The 16847-nt window shown below is 45.6% G+C and overlaps 1 protein-coding gene across 1 annotated transcript in view; it reads left to right on the top strand.

Moving 5' to 3' along the window:
* Positions 1 to 16609, top strand: part of LOC113994249 — a 32452-nt gene extending 15843 nt beyond the window's left edge. Inside the window, exons 2-7 of the mRNA XM_027733097.2 lie at positions 1495 to 2492; positions 8208 to 8259; positions 8360 to 8462; positions 9260 to 9423; positions 13192 to 13434; positions 14006 to 16609. Coding sequence (XP_027588898.2) covers positions 1495 to 2492; positions 8208 to 8259; positions 8360 to 8462; positions 9260 to 9423; positions 13192 to 13434; positions 14006 to 14734 — 2289 coding nt within the window. The 3' untranslated portion in view covers positions 14735 to 16609. The remainder of the gene's footprint in view (positions 1 to 1494; positions 2493 to 8207; positions 8260 to 8359; positions 8463 to 9259; positions 9424 to 13191; positions 13435 to 14005) is intronic.
* The last annotated feature ends 238 nt before the right edge of the window (positions 16610 to 16847 follow it).

The raw sequence follows: 16847 nt of genomic DNA, 5'->3' as shown, positions 1-16847 counted from the left end.
CAGGTGCCTTAAATGAGAAGCCTGTAGATTATTCCACTGTAATTAACATAAGCTTTGATTTAAATGACATTTTTACAAATCAAGAACTGGATTTCAAGTTGAATACAGAACACAGTTTCCAGCCACATCGCTGTTTTGGTCCTTTCCTGTGGCCATCCTGCATCCATCCTGAAATCCCTCAGAATATGAGCAGCACCTGCTGGAAAACACAGGTTGTGCCTCTCAGAACAGGTCTGGCTTTTTGTTTCTATTTAGGGGCTTCTAACATTTGGCATTGCATTTTTTTTATTTCCATTTCAATATGAGCCAAGGGGAGGGACCAAGAGGAAAAAAATCTGGAGTATTTTGATCTTTGTGGCTTTATATGGATTTCACAAGCTTCGTTTGTTCTACTGCCAAGCTTCCTTTGTGTTTAAATAGATAACAGACCAAGACAACTAATCATTTCCAATAAAAAACCACACCAAACCCAAAGCATTCCCTTTCTTTTCCAATTAATTATTGTAAACCCATGCTCCTAGACAGGGTCTTGTGACCTAAGCACTTAGGATTTTTTTTCCCCCCCACTTTTCCAAAAAAATTGCCCAAGGCACAGTCAGAGCTCTGTGCTCTGCAAATTTATGAAGGGAGCTTGGAAAAAGACTCAGAGAGCATCTCTGGGAGAAGGCAGTTGTAAACATGATGTGCAAAAGCAGCCTTCTGTACCTTTAGAGAAGCAGCAGCGTGGGGGTTTGTGCCACCATTCATGGGCTTCCTTCCTCTTTGGAGGCTGAGAGGCTATTTCTGGAGAACGAAGGAATAGCACATTTCCCATGGAACTGTGGCTGTGTTCTGTAAAATGCATGTTGATTGCTGGTTTACTAGAGAGCTGTTATCTGCTATCACTATTTTGAGAGGCGATGAATTTGAAGAAGAGAAAAACCATCCAAAAAATCAAAACCACCCAGATTTTACTGCTTATTGAAGTAAAAAAGGCTGAATGTTCTTGAAACAGAAGATGAGTTGGGTGGATGAATCATGGGTAATCATCAATGCAAAGGTTCTTTTTTACATTAGCATGGTTTTCTAGTGAAAATAACACAGAGCTCGAGCTGCTGTGGTAACACATTTTTTCTTTAGCTTCTTAAGATTTTTGTCACACAACCAAATGTTTAGAGCAACACATTTGTGTGGTCAAAAAGTTGTATATTTGCCAACAGTGGAAATGATCAGTAGTAGGAAGTGAGAATTATGTGAATTACTTTTTTGGGTTATATTTCCGTGGAGGCTGACCATTCAATATACACTTCCATAGTCTCTAAGAGTGGCTTTCCATATTAGACATATCAGATTGATGCTGCACAAAAGTAGGAGTTAGACTTGCACAAGCTGAATGAACTTCCCTGCCTTATCTCTGAAGGGAAAGAAAAGAGCAGGACCTTCCAGAGGTCCAGCAGAACTGCATCCTGTGTATAATCTCTGGCAATCTGTAAGATGATTTGTTTTATTTCCCAGGTGTATTATTCCTGTGGTGCAGTGGTGCAATCGATGGAAAGAGGTCTGATTTTATCCCCAGGTTTTCCAAACAACTACTACCCAGGGATACACTGTGTTTGGCAGTTTTTCGTTCCCATGAGAACCCATCTCATCTTGGAAATTTTTGACTTCGACATTTTTGAGAGCTCTGGTGACACTCCAACCCCCTGGGATGGCTTTTCAGCCTCTGCTACAACAGGAAACAGTGACACATCTTCCTCTGAGGAAAACCTGGACTTTGCTCTCCATACTACAAAACCCTCTCTCCAGACCTGGATGTCAAAGGCAGCTCAGAATCTGAGCAGCACCAGAGATGAGTCAAAGGACCTTGCTGGTCACCTGGATGAACTTCCAGGAATCACCTCAAAAAAAGACGAAGCCAAACAAGCGGCTGAAGAAAACCAGTCAAAGCAGGTAAAGGAACCCAAAGTGATCACCAAGGCTCAAGCAGAGGAGCTGCCATTCCCAGTGGCTGGCAGTGCCACAGTGCAGAGGGAAAGTACCAGTGGCCTGGAAGCAGGAGATGATTTGGAAGGGAAAATCTTGCTTGCCCACCTAGCTGCTGCTAGTGAGAGAGATGAAGTTCCAGCAGAGAGCTGGACCCTTCCCTCAACAGCACTGCCCGTGGAAATCTCCTCCAGCCCTCAGCCAGCAGTGGATATCTGTCCCCACGATGTACTCTATGTTTCCGATCTCATCACATTTTCCTCTCGCTTCTGTGGACCAAATTCCCCTTTAAACAAGACCATGGTCTTTGGTTCCTCCTTGGAAATGGTGGAGGTCATCATGGAGCTGATCACCACCACGGACCGGGGCCGAGGCTTCGCGATGCTCTTCGAGTACAGGAACATCACAGAGCCCAGTGCTGTCGATGCTGTGAGGCAGGAGAGGAAGGAGAACATGATGCTGCTGGCAATTGTAACAGGGATCGTTGTCTTTGCACTTGCTTTGCTCTCTGCCCTCTGCATACTTTGCAGGTAAGGTGATACATATCAGAGCCTTTGAAGCCTGTGATATAATCCATAGGGAAAAGACCAGAAAACAGTTGTGTTTCCTTTGCTCCACTAATGTTTGCTGTCCTTCAAATGTAGTGAAGTGTGTGGGTACAGAGGAGGTCAGTGCCAGTCACTGCTCCTGCCCCAGGCTCCTCAGATTTCTATTTCTAAAGCTCCTGTTCCTCAGATGTATTTTCTTTTTCCAGCAGAAATACCTGAAAGGTCAGGACTTTCCTGGACATTCTTTCATTTCAGTGGCAGTGGTGCCTTTGGACCTCAGTTTTGGGACAATAACTGGCCAATGAACAAAAGCAGGACAGAGAGATCATCCTTCCCCGAGTCTCCCAAGCAGACTGAGCTGACAGGCACTGCATCTTTTCCCAGAGATCCCAGTTTGACTCTAACTAACCATCACTAACACCCTGCAGAAGAGTAAATAATAGCCAAAGTACTACCACTTAGAATTAAGATTAAAAGTTGTTTTCCATTCTGTAGCATATTTTATCCAAGAGCCTGTGCAGACATTCTAACTCCAATGCATTCAGTGTGCTCAGAAGTCATCTGCACAGCCCTGTGATGCTGGGGAGGAGCTGAGAGCCACGCTGCAGTGCCTCTCATTGTTCCCAAATGGGATCCAAAATGATACAGTCAAGGGATCTGATGGCCAGGCTGGGTTGCTCATTTCCAGGTCCTGGTGCTAACTAGTTAAATGGCTAAAACCAGACAGTTACAAAAGCATACCTCTCCAGTCAAGTGCTTTTATTTCATATGTTTCTTTCCTCTATATTTATCCAAAAAACACTTCTCCGCCCCCCAGCATATGTTTGCATTTTTCTTTCTAACTCCCTAGGGAAAACATTTTTGTAGAAACAGTGATTTTTTTCCCCCCCTTCCAACAAATTCAAAACAGAGACCGAGCTCCCCAGGTTTTTGTCAAAATAAAGAGCACCTTTCCAACGTTTGGGTTTCAATGAAAACATGGGGTAACCTGAAGCAAACCCTGTCCCTTGCAGGGTGGTGGCTGGGCACTGGCAGGAGCCTTCATTTCCCAGAGCCAGCAGGCAACTGGCCTGTCCTCCCTGTTCCTGCATCCCCTGCCTCAGTCACTGTGCATCCTCCAACCCAAAAGGTCTCAGGATTGCCCAGACACTCCTGGTCACTGAGGGTGGTTTGTTAGAGGAACTTCATTTTCCTTCTCCTTGTGGGGGCTGCATTTCTAGCTCTGGCTAAATAAATACAAAATATGGGCCATCCCACTGGGTATCAGAGAACACAGGCACAGTGGTGAAACTTAAATATAATCTCTCTTGCTGTATGTATAAAAATTCCTGCCTTCAGAGTCTGAGGTCTTCACAGTTGTAAGAGTTAAACTTGCATGTGTTACATCTAACTAACCTTTTTCCTTTTTTAAAGAGCTTGCAGAACACTAATTTAGACCACAATTTTTTTGCTAGCTCTAAAGGAAAACGTCTGGTGGAAAATGTCTTCCAGATACCAAATACTTTATTTTTATACCCTTGCCAATCTTCAAAAGAGGCAGAAACAGTCTCCCTTCACTATGGCAGCAGTCTGGGCTGATACACATGTTGAGTAGGCTGTTCTTGCTCCAACACTCCTATTTAATTTCACTGTAACCATCCATGAAGCACAGGATTATTCAAACCAAAAAGAACATGGACAATCTGAGGTTCCACTGGCTGAGGTTCACTCTGCACAGCCTGTTTAGAAAGTCAGGCCATGCTGCTCACGTTCACAGTTTGGCTTTTTGCTTGTCAGATGTTTACAAAATAATGTTCTGCTCTTGCTGACCAACAGAGAAAAAAGTGCACACGATTTCAGCCCCCCCCCCAAATGTTTGTGTGTTCTGGAAATACATCCTACCAAGAGCCCTATGGCACAGGGTCAGGATTAGACTCACTTCTTTTAACACTGGTGTTTATGTCTTTTGATTGCTCTACAACTCTTTTTTATTATTTTTTTTTTTTACAAGAAGATATCTATACCTCAGTCAGCTATTGACTGGATATAAATAGAGATTATCCCTACTCCTTTAGCCTCCTGAAAGGGCATTTACTATCCCAGCTGCCTGAATTCCCTGCGTGCTATTCCAGAAAGGTCTTGATTATAACACTGTATTTCTTGTCAGACTTAAAGCATTTAAGTGAGAGCTGACCCAGGTGGAAGCAGTGCCATGACCTGTGCTGAGTTACCTCACTGGTATTGCACTGGAAGAGCCTTTTTTTCCTCTTTGCTGTGCTCACTGCTTTGAGGATTTTGGTCTCTGGCCCCAGAACCACTGGCAGTGTTTGGAGCTTGCCTACCCCTCCCAGCTGTGGGGTTTTAATGCAGCTCAGAATAAGACTGCAGAGACCACTGAGCACATCTAAACTTCTCTCAGATTGAGCCCATCAAGCTCTGTTTTATGCTTCTTGCCCTGAGAAATCAGGTGTCAAATGTGTATCAGCCACAGCCTGTCCTCACTGCAGGAAATGTCAGGGTGGCAGGGGTGGGCTGACAATGTTTTAACAGGGCAGCACAAGCAAAACTGGCACCAGCTCCCTGAGGCACAGTGACACTCATCCTGGCCAGGCTGTGCCATTGCAGAGGATGCCAACAGTCACCTTGAAGCTCTTGTAAACTTGCCTTCCACTTTCTTTTCTCTTCATACTTGATTTGTTCCTCTGGTACCAGGTTTAGCTGTTGATTTTTTTTCCCCCCCATTTCTATCTGCTGCTCTTGCTCAGCTAAAAGTAGCAGGCTCTGCCTTGCCAGGAGTAGAAATGGCCTGGGATGGGCTTGGCATCCCCTGCCCCTCCAATGCACCAAGTCATCAGCAGTATCTGCTTGGGCTCATTGCATTCAGCCAGGGCAAAGCTCTCTGGGGAAACTCCAAGTCTCTGCCACACTGCAGCTTTTGTTTGCTACTTGGGGAAGGAATGAAAGCTTCAGTTGTTAGTTGGCCAATAATTCTAATTACTTTTGGCCATGAGGCCTGGCTCGAGTAATGGGGTATTTTTTATTTTCTTTCCCAAGCCCCCAGAACAACAGATATGTCCACCTTATTTAGTTCTAATCCTGTCCCATGCAGTCAAACCTTTGCTCTGTGGTTGCAACCCATGGATTGCAACTGCATTTTACATCTGCACAGCCTGCCAAGGACCTGTTCCCCATCACAGCCCTACAGGGACAGGGATGTGATCAAACCATCGCGTGCTGCCCTCTCTGCCCTGCCAGTCACTGCCTGCCACGCTGGCACCTGAGGATGAGAATGTGCCTTTGTCTTGTAATGCCCTCCTAGAGAATCCTCAGCACTTCTGGGCTAAAAGCAGACCTTTCCTCTGCCATCCTTGTGTTGGGCACAATGCAGACACCCCTTCCTGCCTGCTGGAGCTGTGTCCTCTGCTTCTCTCCTCCACACATCAGACTGATTTACTTAGACACCTGTCTGGAGCTGCCTGCTGGGGAGCACAGGCAATTTTCACAAAGCTTCCAAAAGACTTAATTTTTTGTTGTTGTTGTTTACTCAAGAATTTTGAAGCAACTTTTTTTTTTCTTTAATTACGTTTTCTTTTAAATTCTAGAAATTGGTCTGTTTTCACATTGGCTGTTTTATGTTCATGAGCTGTGCACTGATCCAAATCTCTGGTCTCCTTGGTGGAGAGGTCCTCAGTGGACCACAGAGCTGCAGTCCAGCTGGAGAATGAGCTAGAGAAACATTAAGTTCTCCAGCCCTGCAAACTAGAGCGTGTCTGTGTTGGTTTTTAGCAGTAAATACAACTGTTCAGTGAAAATCAGACTCTCAATACCCAAAGCATGATGAGGGAAGAAAAATTAAAACAGTGATATTTCAGCCAGTTACCATTTTCCAATCCTAATTTAAACTTTGTAAAGAACAGGACTCTCTCTCTCTTATTCTACCATACTCACACAGGAAACATCTTTGCTGGGGGCACCTTACTCTCCCTTTGGTTCATGCTGCCAAACTGCAGTGTGGTTTGCAGGTTAGTTATGGTGTCTGCTAAATTTATAAAGGGAAGGAGCCAAAAGAATGTGAGGTATTTCAGTTTCTTAAGGCAGAATTTGCCCGGTCTATCCACAGTTTAAATTTTTCTATGGGTTTTGACAGGGAAGAGCTGGGAGGAGAGGAAGATAATAAAAAAAAATACTTCCATGTGGACAAACAGGGGAGTTACACAGAGTTCTCCCACCATCTACCTGAACGCCTTGACCACCACACTAATTCATTTTTTTGGGTATGCTTGGCCAGGTCACTCCTGCTGAAATGATTCTGGTGGCCAAAAAGAGCTTCTGGGGGGGTGTGTGTGTTGAATATTGACATACACATTTTCTAGTCTGAAATATTTCCTGTGTTGTTTGATCTTGCTTGATAAGGCAACACTAATTCCAACTGGAAGCCTTTCCCTGCTCCCCCTTCCTGAATCAGTGCATTAAAAAAGAGCCTTCCCTGCTTCAGCCTTGAGTTTCCCTGAGAAGCCCAAGCAGTGGCTGTGCCTCCTGGAGTAACAGCTATCTGTCTGGATCTCCTCTGGATTAAATTCCCAAGTGCCAACTTGCTCTCCTCTTTTTTCTGTAATCCCCTCTGTATTCAGCAGGAATAGCATATGGGGTTTTTTCTCCCTCAATTCACTTGTCAGTCAATGAGCATTTTTTAAGAGATCCAATGACACGGTGCAGGAATGAAACCCATCATGCCCAAGACAGAGCAGACACTGGCTCACAGCCACCTCCTTAGGTGGTCCCTGAGCCCCTATTCTTACGAACAAACAGTAATGAAATGGTGACTGAAAACTCGACATCTTGGCTTCAACTCATAACTACCAAAAACACTTGCATGGAGGAGATTAAATGCCTTAAACCAACCCCCACAACAAGAAGCACAACAGCCAGCAGCACAGAGAGTAGGGAAAACAGTAACACTGGTTGCATCCCATCTGGTCAGTGCCTTAATGCTCCCATGTGTCTACTGTCCCACAGAGAACCACTGAACACAAAGGCAAAATATACTTGCCTCAGTCATTGTAACATTCATTAGTGCCAGTGGTATCTTTGAGTCTTATCCATCCAAAAGTTAATAACACTAGTTGTTTCATAGTCTCAGTTTTACAAAAATGTGAAAAAATGGTTGAGAACACGCGTGTGCCTCCCTTCAGCCAAGGGGCACATTCACCCCACAATGATCTGCCTCTTAGTGAAAGGGTCACACAAATGAGCAGCATCTGATGCTCTCTGCTTGCTAAAAATAGCCCAGCACACAGAATTAGCTCTGCAGATGAAATGTCCTGTCTAACAGGATCAGAGGGATGTCACTGCCCAGACTCAGGCAGGATCTCAGCCCCACTATTCCATTACTGATGGGGAAGAGCAGCTGGCAGGGGGAGCCTGGTGGGACTTGGCAGAGGTCTGAACTCTGTCCCTGCTTTTGCAGTGATCACGGGAAGAAGATGACAGGCTCTCCTCTTCTTCAGCTGGCTTCCCACCACATGAGCATATAATTTTCTCCCCTGGTTTGCAGGCCTTGCTGCCTTAGCCTTGGCAAGTATTTTGGCTGCTCCTGTAGGTGGGAGAGCTCACAACCTGCTGGGTTCCCCTCGCGGGATGAGCACAGCCGAGACCTTCCCCTCGGACCTTTCACTCACTTGTGGGCTGGTTGTTGTTGTCGCTGTCTCTCCTTTTCAGGCAGAGAACGTGCCCCAAAAGGAGCTCATCCAACGCATGCAGTGACCAGGAGGTTAGTGCTAATGGCTTCAGCAATTTCTGTTTCTCTCTTTCATATTGGCTGTTGCACTGTTTATCTGACGATGTTTACTGGGGCATGTTCTGAGTTGTAGAACAGGATCCAGAACTCCACTGTCGATATCAATGAGCTCCAGCTGGTGGTGCCAAGCCGGGAGAATGAGAACAACAACCACTCTGTGAGCCGGGAGCAGGCGGGTAAGCGCGGGGCAGCGGCGGAGCAGGTCAGGGCACCCGGAGCCCTGGGCCAGTTAATCGGATAGTTCCTTCCTTGCAATCCTCCTCTCTGTCTTGCCCGTGCACAGCTGGAGAGCTGCTTCACAGCAGAAAGCCTTTGTTGTGGGGACTCTCCCTTGCTGCTCTCCCCCCTCCCTGGGAGGGTGATTCCCCTGGCAAGGAGCACACACAAGCACAGCTCCAGCGTGCTGCCAACACAAGCTGTGACAGCACATGGCATTGCAGAGACACTGGGTTAGCAGAGCAGAGATGTTGGGTTCAGGCTGCTACAGATCCATGATCCTGTGCCTAACCTTGTCCAGAAAGGACCAGTCTTACAGTGCTCAGAGGGGCTCTGGTCAGCTCCAGCTCCTGGAGCTTACTGTTTTTTGTGGGTCTATGTGGAACTGCTTTGGGTGACTGCTCCCAGTATTAGCAGGGATGAGTAAATACAAATAAATGATGAGTTGAGAAGGCTGCAAGTTTCTGATCTGCAGCACAACCTTGTTTGTGTTTAATACAAAGGATTTCAGTTTACCTCTGTCTTTATTAGAAAGCAGACCCAAGGGTGTTCCTCCTCTCCTCTTCTGTTTCTAAAAACTTGCAGTTGCAGGAGAACAAACTGCTGGCTTGAATTTTGTTCTGGCTGGTGCGACAGGCAGCCAAAGCCTGCTCTAGATTGCCTGGGGAGGGAGGGAGGAGGGTTTGTCATGGAGGAGTTGGAAACAGATGTTTTGGACTCTTGCAAGCAGCCTTTATTGATTTTCTTCCTTTGTCAGTCCCTTCCTGCAGGGGCAGCACGGAACGGTCCCCTCAGGACACTGACCCAGACGTGCCCTCCTCCATCTCCGCCGTGACCACCGAGACCGGGAGCGACGAAGTGTTTATCATTTCTGCTGGACCTGGGGCCAGTGGGCTGAGCTTTACCACCTACAGGATACAGGTAGGAGTGCTCTCTAGCAAGCCACAACATGTCCCTCTCGGACAGCACCTGTCATATCTGTCCATGTACGACTACCACCCACTTTCTAAGCAGGGCAGTGGCTGAGCCGGGCAGTTCTCCCAACCCTCAAGCTGAGCTGCCATCGAATGCTGTGGGCTGGGATCCCCCAAGACAGTGCCTTCCCAGTTTTGGGAAGAGTAAGTACAGAAGTCTACCTTGAATCTGATAGCCAATAATGCAGATGTCTGCTGACAGGCAGTAGAACCAGCTCTCTGAAATATGTTAGTTGGCAAAGATGATGTTCCATTAAAAATATCACCTTAAAGACCTGGGAGTGAGACCTGCTCCTGCCCACCACTCCCAAGAGATCAGGGAAGGTACTCGGCTCCTCAGCTTGGCAGAAAGTTCACCAGGCTGATGTGAAAATTAACAGTGTAGGCTCCAAAAAAATCAAGTGCTTCAAGTGGAAGCTCTGGAGCCCTTTCAAATTCAGGCAGAAACCTGAATCAATTCAGCAAGTTCTTATTTTAGCCCTTTCCCCTGCACTCCTGGTCCTTTATCTGTTTAGGAACAGATGATGGCTCGGAAGCCTCAGGTCTGGCTGTCACCTCTTCAGCCTTGAGTGAGTGCAGACGGGGCACATCCATTACCAGTGTGTGCTAAAGCCTTTCCCAGGTCAATGTTCTCTTCTCCAGTGCCCTCTCTTTTTCCCACAAGAGGATAAACAAGCAGCACAAGGAACTCACATGCCCAGGACAGTCTGTGTAATACTTCTGTCACAGTTTACAAAACAAAAGCATTCTGTATCCCCGCACTTGATTAGGAAGTTAGCCAGGAGGCCACGCTGGTCAGGATTTTCCTACCCTGGTGTAAGACACGTGCTGAGCTTTTCCTCCAGTTGGCCACACTGACTAACAGGAAGAGAGAAAGAAGGGAAAACAGCTCTGGTGCCTTCCCTTGCCTAAACATTACCTTCTGTGGAGCAGGGAGGGCACTGTGAGCTGCACCCAAACTGGGCACCCTCGAGCACCTGAACTCCCTGGTCCTTCTTCCCAGGGCAGAGAGCTTCACCTGGTGACAGTCACATACACACACACCTTCTAGGCAGAGGGGAAACCCTCTTTCCTGCCTCTGTTCCTCACCCTAGTCAGGAAGACTCACAATCCCCATTTCTACTCTGCCATCACTTCTGCAAGCATCTTCAGAGGAGATTTATATTTAAAAAAAAATAAAATGAAAGAGTTAGTGCTAAAAGAGTGAAGGTAACCCAAGAATAAAAGTGACTTGCCTCATTATTGACTCGGGAGGCGTCTCCTCCTCAGTGATGTCCGTGCTGCACACAGATGAGTCCACACTCCCAACCAAATCCCCCAACGAGCAGAAAAACAGCCCAGAAACCATCGTAGGGCCTCTTTGAAAGCTCTGGGTCTCTCCCCACAGCTGAAGACTATCATCTCAGGGGAGTGAAAATCAAGCACAGCTGGCTAATTACAGACCTGCCATCATTGGGCCACTTCATACTCAGAGTTCCTGAATATTAAACATGCTCACAGTTTAATTTTTAAACGTGTATTTTTAGGGTGTAAAATGCAGCTGAGCAGCCAGCCCCTGAGCTCTGCAGAGGGGATGGTGCAGAGCTTTGGTGGCCCAGCACTAGGGAAGTGGGATGAGTTACCCACTGGAGCAGAGCCTGTTTCTTGGCAGGGATCCTCCTGCAGTTATCCTCTGTGAAAAGATGTGTGAAATCCTGAGCCTTCACGGTGCAGAAAATAACACCAGCAGACTCACCTCACCCAAAATGCTCCGCTAGACAAAGCCAGATATAAGGAGCTTTCATTAAATAAATTATCCCAATCTTTTCACTGAGCAATGGTGTCTGGCTGCTTGGCCCTGTGCCACCCAGCAAGTGTGAGCCCTGCTCTGCTGGGCCTGAGCCAGTGATGAACCAGCTTCTGCTTCTCAGCTCCTAAAACCTACTGGAAGACACCAGTCCCCTGTCAGGAGGAAGGAGCTGGGAGAGCAAACACGTGTCTCTGTGTGTGACCAGTGAGAGGAAACAGGGGGCAGGATGACTTTTGGGTGGCTTTTCCAGGAGATCACAGCTCCATAAGTCCCGTTTGTTTTAAGGCATCATTCAGCCTTTGGCCAACCTTTAACTGTGATCTTTGACTTCTGATCAGACATTGCAAGTTTCAGATGCAAAGGTTTCAGTAAAGAGAACGATCGTGGAGGTTTAAGAAACATTTTTTTCCCAAAACATTTTCCACAATGTATAAAATATATTATTCATCTTCACAGTTACTTCCAGTATATCTATCTCAAAACCAGTGGCTAATTTTTACATCAATTTGGAGGTATTTATAGTAACATTAGAATAATAAATCCCAAGACAGCCTGAAGGGGCTTCTGAGGAGAAGACAGCTGGCTTATAAATTTATAAAGATTGTTGCTTTAACCAAATCTGAGACTAGGAGCTTAATATTGAAACAAACTTATCCCGAACCTCTCCTGGCTTCCTACTGAGTTTTTTTTCTACTGTAGTAGCTAATTTCTTGCCTCTCTGCCCATCCATTTCCAATATGACATTTTCACTAAATAGTTTCTTTGATTTGCAGAAACTTGAAAGATTCAGTTTCTCAGAAATAACAAATGACAAGTTTCTGGTTTCTCAGGACTTTTAAATCCAGGACAGTGTGGGATTTATTTCAGACCCTTTTTAATGACTGTGTAAACTTTGGGAATGTGGATTTGGCATTCTTCTCATGACAACCATATCTGCACAGCTGAAAATTAAAAATATGTATAGAGTTGTGTAACAGGAGGCTTATATAAATAACAGGTGAAGTATTAGTGAGAATGAAAGGAAATTCACAGGACTGTCAGGGATTCTTTAACTTTAAACCCATATCAATATTAAGGACAAAAATTGTGATTTTAAATGCAACATCAGAACTTATAAAGTATGGAAGAGATCTTTGTCTGTAGTTCATTCCCGTGTCTGATCAGCTCTGCTTATGCACAGGGCTGGTGACAACATTTAATGTGGTCTCACCTTCTGATGATGCCAATTTTACCCCTGTCTGGATGTCTTGTTCTGCTGCTGAAGCACGTTTTCCACCTGAAGAGAATTTTTTATGCAAAATGAAAATCTCCTTGGCTCCAGTCCAGTCCCTGTGCTTCTTGTTCCATTCAGCACAGACACCGAGAACAGATTATTCCCTTTCTCTTTATTTTTAATTATTTTTCTTAATTCTTCCCTTACATAGAACAAAGAGCACTACTTCATCCTTTTCTCCTGAACTGTGCATTTTTCAGACTCCCGATTCTCTTGTTTCTTGCTTCTGGATTTCTTTCAGCAGGCCCCATCCCCCCTGAAGTTTCATTTCCCCAGACAGGCACACCTGGAGCCTTCCAAGAGCCAAGCTCAGTGGAAGAATTCCGTTTTACACAGAGAATTTTACTACTCTGATCTGTCACATATCTCCAGTAAAATTAAGCTGTAGGTATTTCATGTGTTTGGTTAGTGAGAGCGGTGTGATTGCTTATATAACTGAAATTTCCCAGTGATAAACCCAAAACTGGGGAAGCAAGGTAAAGGGGAAGGCAGCAAACTTCAGGCTGGAAGAGCAACGAGAAGTTGCATTCCCGTGTCCCCTGAGAACGACTGAGTAACTCAGCCTCTTGCACCAACAGCGTATTTTCTTTAAGTGTTTTAAAAGCGTCCCGATGAGAGACGCTGTAAACGATCTTTATTTTTACTCTTTTCAGGACAAAAACCTGAAGAGAAGCGTGACCAGCCCCGGCTCCGTGTGCGAGTGGCTGAGCTCGAACCCCGCGGGAGCCGCCGAGAGGGGGAACGTGCAGCTGGAGAACCCAAACCCCTGTCCCCGGCAGCGCACCTGGAGCGCCCGCACCTTCCACGACCTCCTGGCCCCCATCCCACAGCTGCAGAAGAAATGGTGCAGCTGGACCACCACCACCAGCCCCTTCACCAAGCTGGTTGACAGTGGCGTGAGTCCTGCGGGGAGGGGAGGGCGTGGTGGTCAGAGCCTGTGCCCCAGCACTGCTGCCAGGACATGTTTTCTCCTTGGCCACTGCTGTGCCTCTCCATCCTGCAATTCCACACGTTTCAGTCTGTCTTCCTCAGTGGATGGGAAATCCTTTTGCCCAACTGTACTGTAATTTAGCCAAGCTTTCCCCAAATGTTAAGAAGCCGTATTTTCCAGCAGTTAAGAAATTACCCCAGTCCTGAAAAAACATTAAAAAAATGCCTTCAGGCAAGATCATCTCCCTGAGTGTTCTGATATGTGCCTTTTCCCCTGGTTATGCCTTAAACTTAGTATAACTGATGTATTATTATTGCACTGCAAGAGCCCGTGGGTGTGGGAGGGATATCTAGGTCTCCTTGACTGTAACCATCAAACCAACAGCTTGTTACAAAGCTAATAGAGGATGTTTCTTCTTTTTGAGGTAGTAACATGGGTTTTTGCCAAAGAATGCATCTTACCTCTAACATAGCCAGGAATTTTAACTTTTAGTCCCCTTGGGATCAAAGTTTCTAATTTTGTGTTATTTTGTGCAGGGTTTTTCTACAGCTGCAAGATCCCAAGGTGTCCCAACCAGAAAGGTAATCTCAGCCACTGAGATAGAGGGAGCATCAGAGACCATTTACTCTGATTCATCTGCCAGTAACGCCTCCTACCCCCTCACTCAGTCTGCACAAAGGCAGCGCAAGCTAACCTCCTGCAATTTGAAGAAATCCAGATTTGGGAACTCTTATTTTGGATTTTTAGCCAGTTCCCCTGACAGCAAACCTGTGAGGTCCTTGGATCCCTCAAGACATCTAGGGGCAGCATCTCCAGTCAACAGCCAAAGCCCCAAAAACCTTCTAGAGAGCTCCAACCCACTGAAAATCAACTTGGTCAACGGTTCAAAAACAAAGGAGCTTCTGGTAGAAACAGATAAAAACAAACCTGTTTTTGTTATTTCTGAAGAAGGGGATGATCAGCAGCCTCTGGTCCTCGCAGAACATCTCAGTCAGTGTGGAGATCTGTCAGAGCAAAGTGCTGTGTATGCAGTGCCAGACAAACAGCCCGTGGCTCTGACTGTGGAGGGGAACAGTTCCACCACTTTCACATCCAATCTTCCCCTTTGGGCAAAATCTCCTGCTTTATACAAAGGTCACACAAAGGCCCCCGGCCCCTCCAGGGACCAGCAGAGCTCAGCAGGTGTAGATGCCAACACCACTGAGACCTCACAGGACTGTGACAGCCCAGCTGCTCCTACACTATGCCAAGCTTCAGTCCAGTGATGCCCTTGGAAAGACTGGAACATCAGTTCACCAAAACAGAGGGAACAGGGACTTGACCAGAGCAGAAGCTGTGCCAAGCAGTTGAGTGCAGCTTTGTTAAGAGCAGCCTTTGCTTCCCACACGCTGGGACTGAGATTATGAGGATACAAACCACAGCACAGCACAAATGCCATCGTCCCTTATGCTCACTGACCTCCTCTCTATTCTTTTGCATGAAATTTTGAAGTGGTTTGTACAAGAAAGCATCCTCTGAAAAGGCACTTCAGGCTGCAGAAACCCTGATCTGGAGTAGGAATGAAAGTCATCTGGGATGGTCACAGCGTGGTTTATATCTGAAATGTAAATCAGTCCCCTGTCCCTGTGGTGTCACTTGAGTCTTTCTGTTGGGAGCTCTGAGTTATCTATGCCTGTACAATCCAAGCCTTGCCAAGCCAAGGGTAAGAATTCAATCATGCATGTTTGCATACAGTTTTGTAAACTTAATTTTAAGCATTTCATAACTTCTGCACTCTAGCACAAAGCTTACCAAGCATTAGCATCTCTATTATCAAAGACCATGATTAGCTCATATCCTAACTCTTTAGAGGAGTGTACAGACGAGCTGAGCAACCCAACACCAGATGCTTGTTCTATAAAAGTCTGATGTAGCTTTATCTTTGTTAGATCTACATAGGCTTAGAACACCTCAGTCCACTACATTAAGTGACTCCTCATGGCAACAGGAGCATGTGTACAAAAACACTGAAATACTAGGAATAGTCTTCAGCATCCAACCCTTGGATATTTGCAGCTGCTCTGATCCTACATCCACCAGCTATTTATTGCTGGTAACGCACATTGACTGCAGAACTGTTTCCCTTCCTTTAGCAGGCAGGACTTAAAAGACAAAATTAAGTGGGGCAAACTTTGAGTGCTTTCTTTGGAAATTAACTCCTAAGTGGCTGTGCCTCCCTGAGTACAAAGCCAGGGCATTCAATGGAACACTGAACCAAAGGGAAGCCTGCTAGTCTCATTGCCTTTAATAACCCCATCAGTATTTTAATTGCCTCCTGGTGATATTTTCCTATCTCTGCAAGACTCCTGCATGTTTGGCCCACAATTTAGAATTATTTTCCTTTCTTAAATGAAAAAAATTCCTTCTGAAGCTGTATTTTGCAGCTGACACAGCACATTGTTTTGAAGCAATAGTATGTCATATAACAGGTGTCAGAAGGAAATCTTCCACCCGAGTCTTCCCCTGCATTGGCTACAGTGTGCACCCAGTTATTTTAATCCTTCTGTGTGAAGGCATTAAGACTGATTCCTGAAATATTTAACTGAATTATTTATGATTTCACCTGCTATTACAGCTTCCACTTGCCACCTATTAATGTCTAAGATATGCAGCACAAGTAGGTTTTGCCTTATATTTTGTGTGTGTGTTTACATGTCTACACAGACATAGAAGCCTCGCAGCAATGGAAGCAAAAACACATATGCCCTTTAGCAGTTGACTCGAACATGAACAGCAAACAAATCTCTGCATCTATTACTACCAGACTGTGTTGAGTAGTTTTGAAGTGCAGAAGTCTGGCTCCACGTTGGTTGCTTCTTTTTTGTGGGGTATTTTTTTGTTGTTTAAATTAATGCTACTTGATTCAAAGGGAAGAGTTAATATATTTATGATTTTAAAAATATTTAGAAGTCTTCAGCACTCTAACAATAACTCCCACTGCATTGTAATTCAGAGTCAGTGTTCTGTTACTTATTACATTTCTAAAGATTGAAGTACTAAAATCTACTTTTGACAAGTCCTTATGTTCAGTTATTGACAATAGCTACATTTGAAGGGCTGGAAAAAGTGGCTTTTTCAATAAAAGCATGTTTAACTATTAATTTGCACGGTGTAACAACACTTACTTTGTTTATTTTGCTGAAGGCCTGAGTTGCCTGGGCAGTGGCTCAGGGCAGAGGAGCCTCGGGGGGGTACCCCGGGACAGCAGCCGCGGGAGCAGCTGCACTGGGAGGAGCACGGGAGCAAACCCTCGAGGATTAGACCTCTCTCAACTTCTCCTCAGTAACTGAGCCAGATTTCAGGAGCTGGTTGTTTACACTGACCTCCCCTCCTACCTGT

The sequence above is a fragment of the Pipra filicauda genome, unplaced genomic scaffold, assembly GCF_003945595.2.
Source record: "Pipra filicauda isolate LSUMZ 115617 unplaced genomic scaffold, ASM394559v2 scaffold14_size4853619_pilon, whole genome shotgun sequence".
Classification (NCBI taxonomy): domain Eukaryota; kingdom Metazoa; phylum Chordata; class Aves; order Passeriformes; family Pipridae; genus Pipra; species Pipra filicauda.
This window is presented reverse-complemented; position numbering and strand designations above follow the sequence as displayed.